At 39.7% G+C, this 22,671-nt stretch overlaps 1 protein-coding gene across 21 annotated transcripts in view; it reads left to right on the top strand.

Annotated features, from left to right (window-relative positions):
- Positions 1–22,671, top strand: part of TENM4 (teneurin transmembrane protein 4) — a 645,160-nt gene that overhangs the window by 289,586 nt on the left and 332,903 nt on the right. For all 21 annotated transcript variants that reach the window (XM_046902783.1, XM_040646792.2, XM_040646975.2 and 18 more), the window contains 2 exons: positions 13,083–13,371; positions 17,889–18,158. In XM_046902783.1, coding sequence (XP_046758739.1) covers positions 13,149–13,371; positions 17,889–18,158 — 493 coding nt within the window. In that variant the 5' untranslated portion in view covers positions 13,083–13,148. The remainder of the gene's footprint in view (positions 1–13,082; positions 13,372–17,888; positions 18,159–22,671) is intronic.

Raw genomic sequence — 22,671 nt, forward strand, 5'->3', positions numbered from 1 at the left:
TCCAGCAAGTGCTGATCCAGCCTCACTTGTAATGTATGTGTAATGATATGTAGAATGACCCATATGGTTTCAGGAGCTCACATCTAAAGATGTTGCTGTCTCACCCATCTCCATCTGTACCACTTCCTTCTCTACAGAAATAATTGTTGACTAATAAATTAACATTTATATACTGCTTTGAGAATCCTGCATACTAAGTATACGTAGGTCTTTATTAGCTGATATCCTACCAAAATATTCTTTTTCCTCATAAATTACTTTTTTTTTTCCAATTCTACCATTGCAGTGTTAAAACATATAACGTGGTTGTACCTCTGCTATTTATCATTCTTCCCTGCAAAAGTTTGTCAGAGGAGGAAGGAAATTAGTTCAAGAATTTATTGCAAAGAGCAGATAAGCGTTTCACTTTAGGGCCCTTTTATGTCCATGATTCAAATGAGCCTAATAATCTTTGCAAATCATTAGCTTGTCATAGCCCCAAATCCATCCTGAAACTGTATGATCTCACCCAATAAGTTTCTTCTCAGACTCCTAGACTTCCTCAATCATCTTCTTAATAGTGATATATGTCCCACAGATAATTGATTGAAATGACATGTTTAAAAGCATCAAACAAGACCTTTTATTTGGCTGTGAAACAGCTAGGAATGGTTATATCTGGTTTCCCCATAATGGGCCCAAAAGGTTAAATGCCTTGTCCAGGATCACGCAATAAATTAGTGATACAGTTAGGCGTAAGAGAAACTAGTGCTGTTTCCCAGTCTCTTGCTTCTCAGCAGCAGACATAACTATCTCTTCATCTCAGGAATGATTGTACCGTCCAAAATGAAGATGATTTGCTCATTACTTAGAATTGTGTCCTTGATCTCTTAAGTTCTCTTGTCTTTTGGCCTTGTGCAAGATCAGAATTGCACACAGTACAATGCAGAGATAGTGGCCACATGATAATCATCTAGTCTTGGCTTTTTTATTATTATTATTTTTATTATTTTCCAGAAGATAGATTTTCCAGATATAGAAATTCACCTTATGACTTCGACTCAGAAGTTCACAGTTCAGAGCTATTTTCTGAAATAAGTCTGTGGTGCTCCATCACATTTCAGTTTAATAGTGGAGAGCCTGTTGCAGAGTTTTGCTTTGCTGGTCTTTTACCTTATAAGACATGTAAAAAATTGTGTTTGTTGCATCTCCTCGAAACAAATAGCAATAATTAACGTTTATACAGCACTTTCTGCTTTCTAAGCACTGCACAAACACTAACTAATTACTTTCGGTTTAGTGTAAATTAATGTCATCTGACTCTGCTTTACAATCTATTTGCATCTTTTGTTGACTGAGAGCTAGTTCAATTACTTCTAATCTTTGGCCTAACTAGTCATTAAAGATTTGGCTAAAAAGAGCCATTTACGTCTTCAGTTACCTTCTTCACTCCCTGGTTCCTTTCATTTTCTTTTTCTTTTTAATTCTGCACTGTCTTTTTTGCTGAATATTCCTCCAGCTGGATTCCAGTGCATGGTGACAAAGCTCTCCTTCAGCAGACCAGTGAATCTTTCCACTCCTTTTGTTAAATGGAGTGGAAAAAACCTTCCTGTTCATTACGAGAATGACTTAATAAGTCATTCTGTTTTGCCACAGAAAGTCATATATAACATATGCCTTCCTGTGGCAAATTGAACAATTTATCGCTTAGTCACTAAATCAGTGATCTCAGTACCAATAATCTGGAATCCAGTTTCCATTTTGGGCTTGGATAAATCACTTATGATTTTACCTTACATTTTATGCACTGGAAGATATGAAAAATATTTGGCTTTCCTGAATATGGACAGAATAAATGAACTCCGGTGAATAGGTTTATGAAGTGCAAACATGAGCTGGGAATTGTTCATGCTCTAACACTGAATTCTTGCATGACCATGCTCAGGTCATCTTCCTTCTGCCTGGAATATGAGAAAGATGCACCTCCTTGAATGACTAAATCATCAAGAAAACACAATCATACAGCATCATAATTGAATTAAGAGTTTTAGTTTGATTATTTCAACCAGATTTGGATCCCTACTGCCAAACAAGTTGATCTAAGTTCTCTTTGTAGCCTAAAGGAGAGACATAGTCACTTCCAGGTAAAAATTATTTATGCTTATAATAGATGTCTAAAATAGATTATTTTTTGTTTGTTTTTATAAATCTTACCCTAGAAATCCTCTTTTTTGTTTTTGTTTTTTGTCATAAGTAATTACAAAAATTAGCAAGTGTAAGCTGTTTAGTTTTAGGTATTTGCAGGATAGATGTCTAAATTTAGGTGAGACAAATTTTACTTGTATGGGCAGCCTGTTCACCCTGCCATGTAGTTTTACAGTCAAAGCACAAAATCAGAATGTAAATTTTACTTCCAGATTATTTGCCATGGTGTTAAGAAAGCAAATAATAATAATAATAATAATAAATAAAAGCCTTGATATTGTTCTGATATATTTGAACAAGTAGAAAAGCAGAAATTTGCAAGGATAATACGAACGCTATGTTCTATTGACAACTGGCCAATAGTATCACTTATCTTTACCCTCGTAATTCCCCTCCTTAATGCATTCTGCAGCTTTACAGCATTTCTATGTCTGAAGAGTGCATCAAGGTCTATCTTACTGGTTTGTGTCTTGTTCATCTTAGTGCTGAGCAGCAGCCCAGCAATCAGGTGTGAGTCCTCTTGCCAGAGTGTAGTCAGTGTCAAGCCATGGTAATTTGTGGGGACCTCAGATGGAGCTCTGACTTTGTAACATGGATTGCATCTGCATGAAATCCCATGGTAGAGGTGATACCTCTCCTTGCTATTCCAGTCAAATCAACAAAGGGCTCTTTGTTTCCAAAAAAGAAAAAAAAACACAAAACCACATAGAAACTCACAAACACAAATAGCAATTCTATTATATTCCTAATTTACTATTTTTATCTCTTTATTTTTCCCCCATAGGCATTTTACCTAAGGGAAATATACTGTCTACCACATAAGCTTGATGTGCAATTGAAAATTAAGTTTTGGACACGGTGGGGGTTATACTGATTAATCAATCCCTACCATCTCTCAATGGTTTCTGATTATCTCACAGAGAAGTCCTGAAGTAAGTCCATAGAAAATCAGAAATCAATTCATGGTTCTTTGCTGTCTTTTTTGCAGATAATTCATATTTTAATAAACTTAGTTTGAAGTTGGGCTCTTTAGGGGATTTTATCAGAAGAAGAAAACAGTCTTGCTTCTTTCCTTGCTGAAGTAAAGCAAGGACAGATTACCCAGTAACTCTGCATCTGTGACAAGAGCAGGGACAATTTCACACATGATACTGTAAGACAAGGACACGGTGGCCTTGTGACTAATCCTGCAGGAGGCTTGGATGCTAGTTGCTCGAATCCTGTGACCTGGGCCAGATAGTCGATTTTGCCTGCAATTGAGGGATGGCAACATTTACTTTTCCTCATGCTGTTTATTCTGCCTGACACAGAGTTTTGCAGATTTTTTACATAAGTAGTATTAACAAGTAGGTGGATATATATATGACTTTTTAGCATACTTTTGAATGTAATCCTCCAAATTCTGTTGAGCCTATGACATTATTGCAGTACTGAAAGGCAATGCAGGCACAAGCTATTATTCTATTATTATTTCTTTATATTCACAGCCAAGCTCTCGTCCCTCTCAAAAAAAAACTAAAATTCAGGTACTGCAAGTCTTACACAATACCACTCTTTCAGTTACAGCTGTCTCTGTGTAAGCAGTTCAGACACCAGGCTAGATCCAAGGGGTGTAGGAAGATGTGGTCTGAACTACTCAGTGTTGCATACATGGTGCACACCAGCATGATACTTACATAAAGGGATACAGATATACGACAAGGTTTACATTTTATCTACAAACTGTTTTCTTGATCGTAGTTTTTCTGCAGCAAACACTCCTGATAGTTTCAATGTGTTTCAAGGCAGGATTAAAGCCTGCAGAGGTGACTGTAGGGAATAAAGGCAAACATGCTTTCTTTCCTACGAGTCCCATTCCTCATCCAGTTCTCTGCCATGAGAGCAGAAATTGGGGATAATAATGATAAATAAGGTAAGTTTGAAAGTGGATATGAGTTCAAAGCCTTGCTTTTATGGAAAGGGTTGTGGGTTCATCAGTATCCTCATAGAGGAGACAAGACCTGTACACATCAGACAGAGAGTTTAAAGGAGAGAAAAGGAAGTGCTTTTTCACACAGCACATAATTACATTATAGGACTGTTCACAGGATGTTGCAAAGGCCACAAGTGTTTGAGTGTCAAATGGGATTAGACAAATCTGCAGAGGATGGGTCAATGGAGGACTGCCAAACCCAGTGGTCCAACTAAGAAATTTCTTGAGACTTAGAGTACTGCGAGTGTATCAAGGGGAAGGAATAAGCTTATTGTTTGAAGCACTGCTTGTAACCACTTTCTCCTTTTCCAAAGCACCCACCACTGGGAGACAGGATATAGCTTTGGATAGTCCTTTTGTCTGACCCAGTTTAATCATGATCTCATGAACTATGTTCTTCACAGGATGGTCAAATCTGACACACAACTTAATAAGCATGGAGTTAAGTATATTCAAACATTTGACTAGTTAATGCATAGTCCTGCAAGAAATTTTAATGTGTAAAGATAATTCAGTCGTCCTCTGATGCTCTACCAAGATGACTAGTTCTGCTTTGAGCATCTGTATGCAGAAAAGAGCTTTTAATTCTCCCCTTTTTTTTTTTCTCCCCAGAATCTCACAGAAATGTGTGCATTATCTATGGTTGATAAAAAGCCCATTAAGGGATAATATAATAGTGTAGTTTCCTTATTCAGTTTACTTGGTAGAGAGGGATGCAGAAGAAAATATCTAATTGTTGGTATTGTCTTAACAAATGGTGGGAAAAGAGGTTGGATGTCCTGGTGTTCTTGCTGCACTTCATTATGGGTTACCATCTTATAATGTAACTATCTTGTAGGCCATAGAAAACAACCAAGAATTATCATGGAATCATAAAATGGGTTGGGTTGGAAGGGATCTTAAAGTCCATCCAACCCTGAGCAGAGTTGCCACCTATCAGATCAGGCTGCCCAGGACCCCATCCAACCTGCCCTTTGAGCACCTCCAGGGATGGGACACCCACAGCTCTCTGGGCAGCACTGCCAGGACCTCACCACCCTCTGAGTAAAGTATTTCAACATCTCTACATCTCTCCTCTTTTAGTTTTAAACCATTCCCCCTTGTCCTATCACCATCAGTCCATGTGAAAAGTCCCCCTCCCTCCAATTTATAAGTTTTCTTCAGTTACTGGAAGGCATCAAAGAGATCTCCCTGGAGCCTTCTCTTCTTCAGGAATTAGATACAAACCTTTCCCAAAACAAGACGTCTTTTCACCACACTGAATGATTTTTCTACCAGTTTTTTCTTGTTGCCTTGGGGATGTCTTGAGATTTTTAAAACACATTCTGCTGCTTTTCAGAAACAAACAAACAAACAAACCACAACTTAGACCATTTTTCCTCTCTATTGGAAAAAGCAAAGAATCTCCCAAGCAGATTCTGAAAACCTCTGCCTAGTGCCTTCACCTGGGATGTTTGAGACACACTCAAGATTTTTTCCTGCCTGATTCAGATTAAAGACTTAAATCTCCTGTATCCCAGGTAATAGCCCAAATCTTCAAGTGGTGGCTGGTAGAAGAAGGAATGCAGTGTATCTTAGTGAGATTCATTCAGTGACTGCCTGCAATGGAGATGTCACATCTGCATTTGATGCCACCATCTCTTCCTCTCTCTGAGACTCACTAACACGCAGGCGGATTCCACTCAGCTCGTGGATTCCTGGCACACTGCACACCCAATGTTTGAGTCTGACATTGTGAATGACTGAAAATGTGAAGCTTGAACTCGAATCAGACTACACTGTCAAGCTGGTTCTTCTGGCATTTATTATTTAAATAGAATCATAGAATGGCCTGGGTTGAAAAGGTACATAACGATCATCTAGTTTGGACCCTCCTGCCATAGGCAGAGTCACGAACAACTAGAACAGGCTGCCCAGATCTACATCCAGCCTGGCCATGAATGCCTTCAGGGATGGGGCATCCACAACCTCCTTGGGTAAATAGCTGTGTGTATTATCTACTAAACTGAGGTTTTGAAGAAAACCCACTTTGTCCAAGAATGGCTTACTAGACTAATAAATGGTATTTCAATAGAAAAACAAGACTGTTTTTCAAGTAATTTCCATTTTGCAGGAAGCCAGAGTAGGATTTTGATGACAACAGCAGCACACTGCTCACAGTCAAAATGTATTTGAAAATATTTTAATTTCTGGCCCCAAAATCTTGCTCTCTCACAAGTTAAAAGCTGCAACTCAAGAGGGGAGACCTATGGGTTTGCAAAACTGAAATAATTAGGGTAAACTGCATTCCAGCCTGCTTCATGCTTTCCCACAATACCTCAAATCTCCACTACTGTTTCAAGCTTTTCTGGACCTCCAGCTCATTGCAGTTTTAGATTTATTTACGGAAAGGTCACAAACCACATCTTTTGGACAGGATGTTACCAATTGCCTAGCAAGTTCCATACCAGCAGAAGAAAGGCTTAGTGGTTGTGTCCAGAAAAGAGAGGTTTTGTTACTTTCTTCAAGTGCTGGGTTCAAGCCAAGCAGAGTTAGCTTCTTATTATTCTCTCTTGTGCCTGCTTCTTTCCAAGTTCTTTGCCAAAAATGTGAAAGGATGTTATACCTACAGGTTAATTTATTTCCTACAAGGACTCCCTGGGATTCAAACCTCTATTATAAATCTGAAGATTAAAGTTTAATAAAAAACACAGGAATCTTTTATGCGATAGAAGAATCTCCCAAAATCCTGGCAAATAGTATCACACAGTTTAAGCCATGGTTGTATATTTGCTAAGATCAGATCATTGCAGCCCACAATCACCTTGCAATAAGAATTCAATTCAATTTGAATTACTTCTAAATAGATGACTAAATATCTGCTGAAAACGTAAGAGCATTCAACACTACACTTATGCCAGGTCTGTGCTTCAGACCAGCAATGGAATAGCAGGGAATATCACAGAATTTTTCAGACAAATGGAAATGGCCAGAAAAGGTTTCCCAGGTTCACTATTTTGCATTCGTGAGACCAGAACATGGAGCCTAGTACCAGGCATTAGCATCCTCACCAAAGTGTGGTGGGAACTGTCACAGAAGACTGAGTTGTTTCAACTACGATGGCAAATATCAAGTGATAACAGCATAGGACATTAATAACTACAGCCACAGATTCACTTATTAATCCGAATGCCGGACATATTCAGTTGAAGCTTAAGATCCTGAACTGGAGCTAACTCCCCAAATAGTGTGACTGTTGGATCCCAACATCTCTTGGTGTTTTGGGAAAGATTAATGCATAATTGGGTGAAAATTTCTCTCTCTTCTGCCTCTGAGTGGTGTTTCTGTCACTCTCCATGGGATTTCACTGGTCAGACATAGCTGTAGGTGTATATATTCCACAGCTTTTCTGACTGAAGGGCATCACCCAAACATGAAAGAGCATCTTGTTAATAGTACCTGAGGTTCATACTACTCTTTTCACACAAAGATATCAGACATGGATTGGCAAAGACTTTTTGAATTAAGTATTCTGAAGTGCTCGTGTGACTTGTTTCTCAAAAAATCTAAGGCTCAGTATCAGAGTCTGCCTGAGAGATCAAGAGTCTCCTCTTGTTCTGTTGCTTTCTTCTTATAACACCTTAAGCAAGTTACTCTGCCTTCCTATGTCTCATCCATTCCTCTGTAAAATGAAGAAAAGGACTCTTGCTTGCCACTTACCAGCATTAGGTCTTAGTTAACAATTTAAAAATAAAATCTATCTTTCTGCTCAGCTTTCTGTGGCTGTATTCATCCTACAAAGGGCAGCAGCAATAAAAGATTAGGGAAAAAAATTGCCCAAAGCACTGGAATGAGAAGAATCTATTTTAGAAAGAAAAAAAGCACGCCCTGCCAAGTTAGTTGATGCCATTTTATCATAAACAGTTTTGAAGAAAAAAACTTTGCTTCCCATAGCACAAAGGTGGACTGAATCAACCCACCAGAATTCATGCTCACATCTTCATGGAGAAAAGGTATTTCACTCTTCCCGCTTTCTCATCGCTCTGTTGCCATAACTATATAGGAGACACATAAAGCTATCTCTACCATTTAAACATCCTCATTTTGACAGAAAATTGGATGATATGACATGCTGCCTTCTAGAACAGGTGCTGTCTATCACCTTGCTGCTAATCTCTGTGATTAGTGACCTGCAATGTAAGTCAGCTATCAAAGACCACCTGTCCCTTTTGCTGTAAGCGCCTCCTAGCATATCGCTTTGTGGTGTCACACTCTCTTGTCTGGTTTTTGATTGATGGAAGTTTGTCTTTTGAGCGGTGACTCAGAAAATAAATCATTCCCCTCTCCATTCATTGAGTGTGATTCTGCAGCACAAAGCCGGTGTGGTTAATCAAAGCTCCAAAGAGCAACAAAAAGCAACGGAACCGAGAATTAGGAGGATAGATATAAAGGATAAAACATAATAAAAAGGATTATTTGGGAGCCAACCAGAGCAAAAGAAAAATAAAAACAGCTGCAAATAAGCAGTGCGCTTACTGCACCAGAACTAGAAAGTCAATTTTTTGTTCCATTTCTTGACACATATTCAAGGATATGAGAAGAGCCTCACATCTCTGAAAAATGTAACTGTGTTGAAGAGTTCGATTCTACACATTTTAGCCTGTTTGTAACCCCTGCTGGGGTCAGTGGGATTTTCTGAGTTGAGTAAGTAAAGCCAGAGGGATGCTTCTGCTGTAAATTGTGTTCCAAACCAGCTTGTGGTCCAGCTGGCATTGTACACTCAGAGTGTTGTCAGAAATAAGAATGGCTATTGCCATTAATTGTCTTGGAGGGAAAAAAAAAAAAGATGAAATTTGATATGTTATACAAACAGCAGGATGATGAAAGAATCAAACGGAGACAGAAACACCGCATCATAGAACAAGAAAGTATTTTCCAAGTGGAAATAGCTCAGAGCAAAAGGATTTTGAGCTTTATGGAAGGATTAGGACTGAAAGAATGGAAAGGACAGTATTAGAAGCCTTAATTTTTATTATTATTGTTATTATTATTTTTTAATATCAGTCCAGCACGTTTATGGAAAACTTTAAAATTATGAGGAGCAATAGTGAGCTAGAGGCAGAAAGAAACTGGTGGTTGAGTATGTAACTGAAACAAGTATGAGTCTTTATATTCACTGTGTGCCAGAGAAGTCAGAGAAAATGTGCAGTGTTGATGACATGGATGAAACCTTAGCAGTGAAATCAAGACACAAGGAGTACCAGATAAATAATAATAATCAATCAGAGAGACAAATTCCCCGTCACAGCTCCACTGATGGCGTGGTATCTAAACCAGCTGGAAATTTAGCCATAAAAAGGAGACAACAAGGATCACATGTCCATGGAGAGATGCTGGAAACTTACTTAAGTCAGTTAAATGCAACAGTTCCTCCTTAAAAAAAGAAAAGAAAAAGAAAAAAAAAAAGTAAAGAAAAAAGCAACTTCATTGTGTGTTTTGGGGGTGACATTTCCTGCTGAAAAGTGCCTCCTTACAAGCAACCAGAGGGTGAGAAAGGAAGGGCTGAGGAGAGTTAAATTTATAATGACATGAATGAATTGGGAATTGATACACTGCTATAGAGGAATGTGTATATGAATGGTGCAAATTTATAGGGCTATTTTTGATGAACTGTAGGAGGAATTTCAGTTTTTCACCTTTCTTTACAAAAAGAAAAACCTTCATCTGGTGGGAATTCAGTCAATTTCCTGATGTTTTTTTGGCCATTTCCTAAGTTGCGAGGTTACTAATGGTAATTACAGACCCTGTTTGTACCTTGTGGCTCTAGCTGTGCAGAAAGGTTTTTTGGCATGTGTGCCTCTCCCACCAGAGGGTTTGTAAATGACTGGTCCTTGGTAGGAATTACTGCAATCCTCATGAGCAGATAGAAGTCCCCTTTCCTCATTTCATTCTTGTAGAATACAGTTACTACATTTCTCACTCAATTTTTGTTTCCCCAGCCCCCATGATAATAAACCACAATTCCAGAGATCTCTTACAACAGCATTCTCATGAAGGAGCCTGTTTTAAGGTGTTTTATTGAAAGGCACAGCAAACCCACTCCTTTTGAGAATTTTACACAAACAGAGGTGACATAAAGGAGATAAACCAATTCAATAACAACTGATAAAGCAAAAAAAGCACAATTTTTCAAGCAAAATAAAACCTTTGTGTTTTGTTTTGTTTTGTTTTTAGAGGAGGAAGATAGTGCACTGAAAAGCAATCAGATGCTTGATTCGTTTTATGTTTCTGCAGTGTGAAGGTACCAGTAAGTTCAAATCAAGAAAGCAAAATATCTACCTATATTTGGTAGACCTCTTAAACACTATTACTGTATTAAGCAGCTTCTTAGATCTTTCCTTCTTCATCCAAGGCATAGTTTTGGCAACTCTCAGGTCCTTATTCTGCAAAATGTTTAACATGTATAAATTTTGGCTGTTGAGCAGTCCCATTTGCATTTAATGTACTGAATGTATATAGCTCATGACTGAAAATAAGTCAGTGAGCTTGATGGGTTTAAACACATGTTTACAATCAAATGGGTGCTCAAAAGCTCTGCAGATGACTTAAGCAAAGTTCATTTATTACATACGCTCCCAATCGTTCCATTTGTGTTCGGTAGTTTCTATGTGTTTTGCTGACAAATAGGATGTGCAAAGTTGGTCTTCTGCCATCACTGGAATAGAATGGGATAGAATTCAGTGGATCTTTTTAAAGTAGCATCTTAATTCCGGGAAGAATGCCACGGGAACTGTAAGAGTCCTTGGAATTTGGTTCTGTCATTGAAGAGTTCCTTCTGGAGGTTAAAGGGACAAACCCAAGTGAGCACTCTTAGTAAAGACAGAACTGCAGAAATAGGTAGCAGGAATCTCTTTTTCTCAGCACAACCAGAGGTGTATCTCATGGCCACCCTGTAGTCCTTGCATCATAGAACCACAGAATCACAGAGTGTTAAAGGCTGGAGGCACCTCAGTGTCCCAGCCCAGACACCTACAGCAGGGTGCCCAGCACCACATCCAGGGCTTCTGGAGCTTCCCCAGGAGCAGTCCCCAGCTCCACTCTGCTCACTGCGCACAGCAGTGCGGCCTGGTGTCCTGAAGGACTTCCTGGGCTCCAGGCTGCGCCCAGGGCCTCTGGGCCACACCAAGCAGAGCCGGACTCCATCCTCTCGGCACCTCCCGCATAGATTTGTGGCCATGAGTGGGATCGTCCCCAAGCCTCCTCTCCTCCAGGCCGAACAGCCCCAGCTCCCTCAGCAGCAGAGCAGCTCCAAGCCCTTCAGCATCTTAGTGACCCTGTGCTGGTCTCTCACCAGTATGCCCAAGCTGCCTTTGTGCTGGGGGCCCAGACCTGGAGCTAGCCTTCCAGATGTGGCCTCACCAGTGCTGAGGGAAGATATTCCCTCCTGCATTCTCTCATCACCTTGAAAATACGTTTAGTTTTGTTTGTTCCGGACAGCTCAGCAAGTGAGAAATTCATAATAAAATGCTGCCTTCAAGCCCCTGCATTACCATTATGAATTGTAGGGTATCAGAAACTGTGCTCAGGGTCTTCCATTCCTCATAGAATCATAGCCTGGAGAGCCACAAATGCTGTGTTACACCACATCCCTCTAAAACAACTTGTAAAAGTCACAACAGTTCTCACCTTTACTATTGTGCTGTAGCTGCGTTGAGCTGCAGCACAAATCCATGCTGTAGCACATTCAGTATTTAGCCTTTCAAGGGAGAAATGCCAACAGAATGTGATTCATTCCTTGACAATGTATTCCGTATTTATTTGACATGAAAAAAAAAAAAAAAAAGAGGACTGATAGGTGTTTTCCGTTCCTTTTCCTCTCTGTTTTTAAGTGCTGTAATAAAAGAAAAAAACACATCCTGATGTGGCATTCAGAGACACAGCTCATGTTATTTCGCAGTCAAGACAGATCTGCTCCCAAGAAACAGCCTGTAACTGCAGATTTTTGTGTTTGGTTTGTGTTTTTTTGCTGTATTTTTCCCATAAACAAGTTAAGATATTCAAGAATGTATTTTACCATCTTGCTGCAAATCGTCAACTTTTTTTTTCTGTGCTTTGTTTCATTTGATAAACTTATTGTGAAGAGACAACATATAAATTATTTTGACAAAAATACTTTTAATACATGGTTTATTTCTGATATCAATTTTCTCTGTGTGCAGATGTGTGTGTTCATGTCAGTGCATATACACACTGGTTTCCCACAGGCATAAATCCCAGGCCATGCTGTTACGTGAAGGAGAGCACTATCATTTATTTGCACTTTCTCAATTCTGCTAAATTCTAATATATTTCTAGCTGGGCTAAGAGGAGCCCTTTGAATACAAAGACATTTTCATCTACCATCCACATATCACTCCTTTATTTCTTCGTTCATCTTTCCCCTCTCTGCCCACATGTTTTCTTTCATTGTCTCTCATTCTTTAGTTCATTCCTTCTAAAGTCATGAGTTACAAAACACTTAAAAGCATAGTGTAGCATTTTCCAAAGTCTTCCATGTGCCCAAATAGAGACATTTCAGCATGGCCTGATTTCCCAGAGATTACATGACTGATGTACATAAAATATGCCTCCAGGAGGTGTCTGAATCACTTCCTGTGGAAATAAGACTCAGAAAATCACACTCAGTTTGAAATCCCTAAGTGCGAGACAGTTCAGACAGATGCAGGTTTCTGCGTGCATGTGTCCCGTTAGCTGCTGTGATTAGCAAAGTTCTGAGTAACACATAATTGAGACTTTCTTCCCATCAGTAATTATTCTAGGAGGGCTTTCCTGCAGTTCATTAAGTAACCTCTCTTTTGTTCAGTGCAAGAATTTATGAAAGGCAAATTAGCCTTCTGGTGCCCAAAGGCATAAGCCTAAGCCCTATTTCTTTAATTTTCTCTTTCAGATTATTCCATTCTGACCGCTACACGGGCATCATTATTTTAATGTTGAATACTCAGACAAGAGTGCCATGGATGTAAAAGAAAGGAAACCGTATCGATCTCTGACTCGGCGCCGCGACACGGAGCGCCGCTACACCAGCTCTTCAGCCGAGAGTGAGGACAGCAAGGCTCCTCAGAAGTCCTATAGCTCCAGTGAGACCCTGAAGGCTTATGATCAAGACTCCAGGTTGACCTACAGCAATCGGGTCAAAGACATGGTGCACCAGGAGGCTGATGAATTCTGCCGAGCAGGTGAGCACATCTGAGCAGGTACTGCTGTAAGCAGGCATGAAATGTATGCAAACTGATGTCATTAAGTGGGATACCACAGGTCTGTGTTCATTAGCATTTACTAAAAGACATTGTCTACTTATATATGTTGGTAGTACAGGGAGGTACTACGTTTATCCCAAATTCTTGAAGTGTTATATGTGTTGTGTGCATCTGTAACAGCCCTTTGACACTTCCTACAGCTAAACCAGACCCAATGGGTGCACTCCACACAGTCAATCTCCATATTGCATGGAAAATCTTCTAAGTTCCTGGGCAACATGCTTCAGGTGCCCCTACTTGAGCAAGTGATGAATGAGATGACCTTCAAAGGTCCTGTCCAACCTGAACCTTTCAGTGATTCTGAAGTCCCTGCCTACTCAGGGGTCCTTTAAGCTATGTAATGTGCCTACTCTGTCATGAAGGAAATCAACAAGGGTTTCAACACAAAAGACAACCAAAGGAGACTACCATTTTCACACTGTTCACACTGTTTCACACTCCAGGCAGCAGGTTTTAGACAGGGACAGGTTCCAGTATTAGAGGAGTAATAAAAAGACATTTTTGAGACATTTTTAAGACTTTTAGGATCCTGTTTAGTGAACATAGGTCACAGAAGCTGTGATGATTTTAAGGTACATGAGTCCACATGGGCTCCAGAGTCCTAATAAAGATTCCAGATATTTTCCTTTTATTGCTAACCTTGAGTCAGCACAGTTACATTCCTGCTGCTGTTGTTGCCTACGTGAGATAGATTTCTGGCCACTGCTATAGTCTCATCTTCATTTTTCTGTAGAGACATGAGTAACTTAGTCCAGAAACCAAGCAGGGTTTCACATAAATTATTTTTAGAAGTCCATCGAGAAAACACAAAATGGCAAAGTAAAATGGAAGAGGCAGCATTCCAGACAATGAACATAAAAAGGCTGACCCTGACTGCTCTAAGCTCACCCATTGCAGTTTGGAGAAGCTGATTCCCCAAAGGGATTGCATACAACTTTGACTTGAGGGCTGCTTAATTTCACTCTTATAAGTACCATTTAGTTGTGGTTTTGGTGCAAGACACATCTTTAAGGCATTCACAAGCAAAATGACTTGTGTAAGTCTCTTTGGCCACATAGTATTTGTATTTCAGGAAAGCTGCAGCAAGCAGTAATTAACAAAAGGGGCAGTAGGTGTTTTCAGTAAAAGTTTGCAATCATAAAAGGATTTTCCTTCTTAGCAACTCCGAAGTATTTTATCCTTTCTAAGGAATCTAAGAAGTTATAAAGAAAAGGAAACCTTTTAGGTCATTGAGTTTGCTCACTTCATACAATATATTCACTATGCAGGAGAGATGTGAATTAGTGTAGGTCAGCGGTTTTCAACCTGAGGGTCTGAGGCCATGCAGGTCTATGGACTTCTCCTAAGAAGTCCACAAAGGATAAAGAAAATCCTGTCTGTTGACAGGGGGTATAAACTTGTTATACGGAAGCTCATACTTCCCTAGAAAAATTTTGAAGAATACTGAAATGACTTAAAAACCTATCGTCTAAGTAGCTGAAATTGATTGAGAAGTTAAGATTAACCGTGTCAGGGTCTGGTTCTACTTCTGATATTACCCCCACACGTTTTTTATTTTATAATTTTTTCCCATTTTATCCAGAGAGTCCTAAAGCTGCCCTGAAGAATGATAACAATTACTCTGGACTTTCTGTGCCAAATTTTCCACTGGCATAAAGTCATGAATGGACCTCATTTAATGGTGCTGCTTGGGCTAATGCCAACTGAAACCAACACATTAGCTTGCACGACATCAACAAGGCAAAGTGAATTTCTCTCCTGAGCTGGTTTGGAAGGCAGAGGAGGGAAACATTTCAAATTGACCAAATAAATTCAGTAAATAAACAAGTCAGCATTTAAATGGTTATAGATAGAGTGTGAGTGCCAGCAAACGTGCAAGTCAGCACAGGAAAAAATAGACCAGATCTGAATTAAAAAGTCTCAGATATTTATTATCTTCCTTTTATTGACTTAAGTTCTTCCAGCTTAAAAGGCAACAGTGAGCAAAGAATATGAAAATCAATGCATCTCCTGCTGTTTATTGCAAATAAATTTCATTTTCAGTTAATTGTAGCAGTCATTTTTCATAATTTATGAGCTGCTATTACTGGAGAGTATCAATCATCCTGCATGTTGATGTGCCAGATGATTTTGAATGTGGCCCCTTGCAAGAGAAGGTTGAGTTCACAGTTGGGGACTCAAACATGCAAGGAAAACCAAAAGATGATCTCCAGTACTCCATGACAGATAGTTTAAAAACTATCCAGGTTTGTTGTAGAGTCAAAACTGGAAGTGAAAAGTGAGATCACTGGATACTACTTATTTTTGCAGTTTAGGTCACGTTCATCTGCTACCTTGTGCCACGGAGTAGTAGTGGATATTCTCTCAGACTGTTTTGCAGCCAAGTCAAATGGATTAATCTGTCACAAGCTTGCATTGTGCTCCCCAAGCCAAACTCCAGATTTGGACGGATACGTGAGCCCCAAGCAACCTTATCTGTCCACTCTGTCTGAAAGCTTTTATCTTTTTTGCTCAATTAAAAAGGTGTGAAGTTCAGGAATATTTAAAATAGTTTAAGTGTTATCAGATGTAGATCCATAACCAGCTGAACCATGGTCATTTGCTCTTGACATGAAACAGTTCCATATCTAAACTTTATGTGGAGATGTTGTCCAGTCCCATTATTCACTTTGCATTCAAACAACTCCTTCTCACTCTTCTCTATGAGCTGCAAAGTCAACAGAACAAAAATGCATACTAAAATAATGGTTTCTTGGGGCCAAGTGATCATTAAGGGCATGTGGTATAATATGAGCCCTTCCCTATGCAGCACGGCACAGGGACAAGGCAGATTGTTCCCACAAGCATAAAACCAGACTCCTGAAAAGCAGAAATCTGACTGTTTCTATTGGATGCGTGTTTCCTACCATAACAAAACAAGCACAAGGAGAACCACATGCTTGTGTGGTTTTGAGTAAAGAGAGACGTATAACTCACTTTTGGATACAACCTTGAGACTGAGGTCCAGACATGATGAACGAATTTCAGTAATGAATAGATAAGAATATTGCTGTTCCAGGCTGGGCTGGGGACTGAACGTGCCTGGTGACTCTGCATTAGGACTCAGCTTGTAGAAACATGTCTGAGCTGCAATCACCTCTCTAAAACTGAGTCTGGAGCCTGTGCATAAACTTGGCAGGTTGAGCTCCATATCTCTTTTGATTGGAGGGGATTAATTTATTGAAATAACGGGAGGAAGCCAGCTAGACTGATTTTGATCACTGGTGTTGGTATGTGGCCAGAGTCCAGGGCCTGATGCCTCCTACTGGCTATAGATAAAGTTCCTTAATCCATCTGATCAAGGCATAGCATAACAAGAGTGGGGTTTATTGTGCCATATAAACACAATGTGCAGATAAAGATTTTCACAGGTAGCCAAAATCCTTTAGAGGCATTGAGGACTGCAAAATAAAAGTGTGCATTAATAAACAAAAGTGGATTAAAATGGAGCCACTAATTGCTCTCCTCAGCTTTCTCATGTAAGTTTTCGAACAAAGTGTGCTAATATTTGAAGACTTTCACATCAATTTGGTCTGATTATAAAGCTCAGCATGTAACTAGACTTGAACTCATGAGTTATTTTTGAGGTTATGTTTTTAGTCAGCTGAACAATTACATCTACTTGCAGCCGAACAACCTCTGCTGTGGCTCTGTAAGAATGAATGGCTAAACTTAGTCAAGTGTGAGTGGTGAGGAAGGGGAAAGTGAGCTTGCCAAAAGAAATGCAAATACCCAGTAAGTAACTTCAGTGATTTGAAGGAGTATAACTCATTCAGATTTCCTACAATAGTAGAGTTGTGAGGTGTACGATAGGGCTTTTAGTTATTACACTCCCCACTTTGACTTATTCCAAAGTTTACTTTCTCATTCTTCTAAAGAATTTCACCATCTCTCCATCCTTTTACTTTTAAGCATGATAATTTTATTGAGTAAGACCTGATTTTTTGTCAGGGACAAGGCTCCAGAGGCAGGAATTCACAACAAAACAGGTGAACTTTCAGTGTGATGCTAGGACTCAGGAAGAAGCAGGGTCATGTTTACAACTCTCCAATATTTAAAAGGAGATTATAAACAGAAGGGAAATAAACTTTTTACACAGATAGATAGTAATAGAACAAGGGGGAATGATTTTAAACTAAAGGAGGGAAGATATAGATTACATGTCAGGTGGACATATTTCACTGAGAGGGTGGTGAGATGCTGGAACAGGCTGCCCAGAGAGGCTGTGGATGCCCCATTCCTGGAGGTGTTCGAGGCCAGGTGGGATGGGGTCCTGGACAACCTGATCTAGTACTTGATCTAACACTTGGCAGCACTGCCTGTGGCAGGTGTATTGGAACTTGATGATCCCCCGGGTCCCTTCTAACCCAAACTTTTCTACGATTCTATGATTCCAGGAGCCAACTTCTCTTTGCGGGAGCTGGGTCTTGAAGATGTGACTCCCACCCATGGGACTTTGTACCGGACTGATATTGGGCTGCCTCACTGTGGCTACTCCATCAGCGCTGGCTCAGATGCCGACACGGAGGCGGATGTGGTCATGTCACCTGAGCATCCTGTGAGGCTCTGGGGACGCAACACCAAATCCGGACGCAGCTCCTGCTTGTCGAGCCGGGCCAACTCCAACCTCACCCTCACCGACACGGAGCACGAGAATACCGAAACTGGTAAGTGATGGCAGCGCATGTGATGCAGCCTCAAGCTCTACCAGCAGTGCTTCTTCTTGCACTCCGCCTTAATCTTCCTTAGTTGTATTTTTTTTTATCAGACTCAGTGAAAATGCTCTTCTAATAGCCCCATGTCACGGCCTTTTGTACTGTCCTACAGAGTGTTTGTTAATAAACTGCTGGAGAAGCTCCTACTTATTTATCACAGCGACAGAGATCATTAAGCGGCTGTAATACTTTCTCTGCTTTCTGTAGCAACCTTTCAGACAAAAAGCATTTAAATCTCCCCTCCCCTGGCCAATGCTGCTCTTATCTTTGCTACAGATTTTCAGGGCAGATAATTTCCTTCTTTTCCTCACTGGTTCCTTGACAGGAGCCGTTTCATTTATGTAAATTGGCTGACTGCTCTCTGAAGGAAAACGGCGGTGAAATATTTTTAGAAGCTTTTTTCTTCATGAGAAATAAAAGCTGAAGGTCACGGATTTTTTACCTCGGTAACTTTGCATCCCCAGCTGAAGGGACTCCTGCATGCCTTTTGTAGGTCCCGCGAACATTTTGGTCAGCAGTTCTGCCAGGCAGAGTAGGAAGGAGAGAGGATTTTGATTCAATTGCAGCATGACCCGGGGGTTCACACAACCATATAAGCCTTTGCACCTTTAATTCAATTATGGCACAGCCTGCTTCTTAATATAGCCAAGTCATCAGGAGCTTAAGCTCAGCACTGAAAGCTGATGTGAAATGACTGCATGGCTTGTTCTCTTTATGCTTTTTGCCACAGTATTATAGTGACAAATGATGATAACTTTTCCTTGGGAAGCCATGACACAGTGAGACATACACCACCCACATGATTTTATGTTTAACTCCAACAAAATTGCAGTAGAAGCTTATTAAGTTTCTGTTCAGTGAAAATGATGTATTAGGCAAAGTTCAAAGATAAATGACCTTCTCCTTAAAGGATGTGCAGATCTTTTTTTTAAGTTATCCTTATAATTTTTTTTACGTTTGTTAGTGTAGCATCTTATAGGGTTTCACCCATTAGAACAGGCAGATAATCAGTGCTGGAGTTTAATATTTTCCTTCCTAGCCTTGTGTTTCAATAAAAAAAAAAGATGATTATGAGACTCGATTAGAGTTTGCACACTTCCAACAAAAGACTCAAAAACCCAAAGCAAACACCTTGCAATTCCATTTTGTTCTCACTTATGCATGCCACTCTCCTCTGCTTTTTATGGTGGTGTGAGCAGCCATGATTCTATCCCATACATCTTTCTTTCCATGCCTAAAAAAAAAAAAAAAAAAAAAAAAAATAGCAGGGAATTTTAATCTTTTTTTTTTCCTCCTTAAGAGGGAAGAATTGAATTAGCTGACAGCCTTTTTCACCAGTTTCCGTAACACTATCTCTACACGTTCAAATGCAGCTTTGTACCTAAGATCACTTACAAATGAAATTATATTAGCAACAACACATTAGCAACAGCGCATGCTTTGAGAGGCTTTACTGAAACTAATAATAGGGGCAGTAGCACTCCTGTCAGGACTGAGACAATGTCCAATTCTTCTTCCCTTAAATTTGATGACACGCTAACCATTTGTTGAACCACCTTTTTATTGCATTAGAAAAGTGAAGACAGCAAGGTGGAGAACATACTTGCAGGATTTTAAGTGCTGTACAAATATAGAAGTTTCTTTGGGCCCAGAGTATTTGCTATCTTAGGTATTGAGTGTTTTGTATGAGAAAGACTCTATCATACTCAAAAATACAAAATCTGTGCAGCACTAATAGAATCTAGAGAGAGGAGGTGACTAGTATTGAATTGTTTATATTGGCAAAAAAAAAAAAAAGAGGTGGTGGAATGCAAGGAAAAATACTACAACCCAAACGATGTTGTTGAAGAGCTTAGACTTCACAGGGGAGATAACATAAACACCATCCAGGTTCAAGTGGGAAAAATTTGCCTGGAGCTGAGAGATCCATAATTTCAGTATAAACATGCCAATTGAATTGGGGGTATGAAGTATCGAAAAACAAAGTACAAAGGAAAAGGTAAAGAAAGACTCAGGACAAAATCTGAAGCTTTTAATATACACAGATAAAAATTGGATATTTCCATTTTGTAATTTCTTGGCACAGATAAAGGTATGACAAGCATTTGCAAACAGAACCCTCACAATCTTAAATGTGCAATTGGAGAAAGTGAAGTCTGGGATACACTTCAGAAATGTTGTCATGCAAATAGGAAGGTTGCTCTGTTTCCTCACGTTGCACAGAAGCAGTGTTCCTGTGGTCCCTCCACAGCTAGCGATCACGTAGGCTGTATTAAGAAATCCTAGATTTATAGGAGAAATGTTTTCAAGATGACATGAAATTTTGCTAATGGCAGCATAAAGTAGCATAATGCTATGACTCAGTTTACAGGATACCTTTATTAGTCAATATTAATTGTTGACAGTATCGATAGAAGTTATAGCCTTTAGCTGAAGTCAATAAGGAGCTTTATGAACCTGCCATCAATAGAAGATTTTACGGGGCCCATTAAACCAACTTTTCCAATGAAGGTTAACGTCAGCGATTTTTATGTTGTTCATTATTTATCCAAAATGAATAATCAGAATTTATTTCTGATGCTTCTAAATCCAAAGCTGTCGAACCGCAATTCTACCAAGATATTCATTTTGTTCTTAGAAAATAAGAGATCCAGCTCCCTCAGCTTTTGCAGGTTTCTTTGAGGAGTGGTGATACCTTGAAGGAAGAGATATTCTGTTCAGTAAGTTCAGCCACAATCTACCCTTGTCTTTAAGGAAACCGATGAAGTGATCTGGTTCCATGGCATATTGCAGTCCATAAATCACTTGCACAGGCAGCTGGCATGAAAAACCATGTGATGTTTTATCTAAACTGTTCCCAGGCTTTCCAAGAGGTTGAATACCTTTACTACGTTATGAGTTTGTTTTCAGTAGAGTAAGCCTGTGTTATAACACTGGCATTGCCTTGAGATCAGTTCCTGCACAACCATACAACCCTGATGGCCTCTCCTCATATGGTCAATGCTTTTTCCTCAACTTGGCTACTCACTTGGCAGAAAAAGGTAATGGAAGAGACATTTTTATGTCTCCTTCAGCATAATGCAATCACTCTGTACTGCTAATGCAGCAGGCACTTCTTGAAACTTAAGGGATATTTTGCAGTGTGACCATCTGGGTTAAGCTGAAATAGTGAACTCATATTAACAGCCCAGATCCATGCACAGGGAGGGCTTTGGTACTGAATGTCTAGAAAAGAATTCTGGAAAATACTTTTGCTATATTAGTTTGCAGTTTCTCCACAAGACTGATGCAAACAAAAGAAGTTCCTGAGGTGGTCACTGGATCTGAGCCTGACAATGACTTCACCAGCATTACCTTAGGTAACCCTTAACAGGCTTTGCACTGAGCTTGCAGTTCTTTAATATAGAGAAGAACACAGTTAATGAGAACACAGTAATTGTCTTCCTGAAATTGACTTATTTTGCAGCAATTCAGACAAAGCCAAAATATTTCTAATCACAGAGTCATCATCACAAAAATAGAGAGCTACAGAATAATTTTTGTTGGAAGTCACCACTATTAGTCCCTGATCCAGCTATTTTCAGCTTAAAGCAGGGCTAACTTGAAGGTTAGATCAGATCGTTTTGTGCCTTAACTAGTTGCAATTGAATATCTGTCAGGCTGGAGAGTCTACAATGCCTGTGTCAGTTTTGGTGCTGATCACTGTCATTGTGAACAACTCTTCTCCTTGGGGGTATTTCTACTGCTAGAACTCTTGTCTGCTCACCATGCATGTTCAAGAGCAGTCTGGTTCTGTCTTCTGTACATCCTCACAACTAAAATAGTTAAAAATATCAGCTGCATCTCCCTTCAGCCATTTCTGAACTGAACAAAGCCACTGTGATTCTCCTCTGCTCATAAATTGTCTGTAGTAGGCACTGGCAGAGACAGTAAAAAATGTCTGGGAACTCACAATTTTAAAAGTTTTGAGATGTGAACAAGAAAAATAGCAGCTGGCAATGGTCTAGATTGGATGCTGCCTCATTCAGAATGGTTGTACCTGCTGGCCTCTTCAACATCAATTTCTCCACTTTCAACAGTTTGTAGCATTGTTGAGATTTCTTTGATTTGAAAGCTATGCGGAACAGATCGGATTGGGTTTGGAGAACTTCAGGCTTTTTTACTGTCTAGGGTACTCCTAACAGATGCACAGATGGATGGCTTCTGTGGGTAAGTACCTGTGACAAAGGCTGTGAATAACTCCTACTGATCTATAGGGGAGGTCCTACTCTACATCTACTCAAACCCTTATGAATCATGTTAAGGGTCACCTGATGGATGTGAGCATGAGAGACGAGCAAAAAAATGTTGGTATTCCCATGCAGAATACCTTCCTCTCACCAAAACCAAACCAAACCAAACCAAACCAAAACCTAATGCTTTTGTGTCTGCCTTCAATGTGATAAAGAGATAACTGGTTTATTCA

Source organism: Gallus gallus, chromosome 1, assembly GCF_016699485.2.
Source record: "Gallus gallus isolate bGalGal1 chromosome 1, bGalGal1.mat.broiler.GRCg7b, whole genome shotgun sequence".
Lineage (NCBI taxonomy): Eukaryota > Metazoa > Chordata > Aves > Galliformes > Phasianidae > Gallus > Gallus gallus.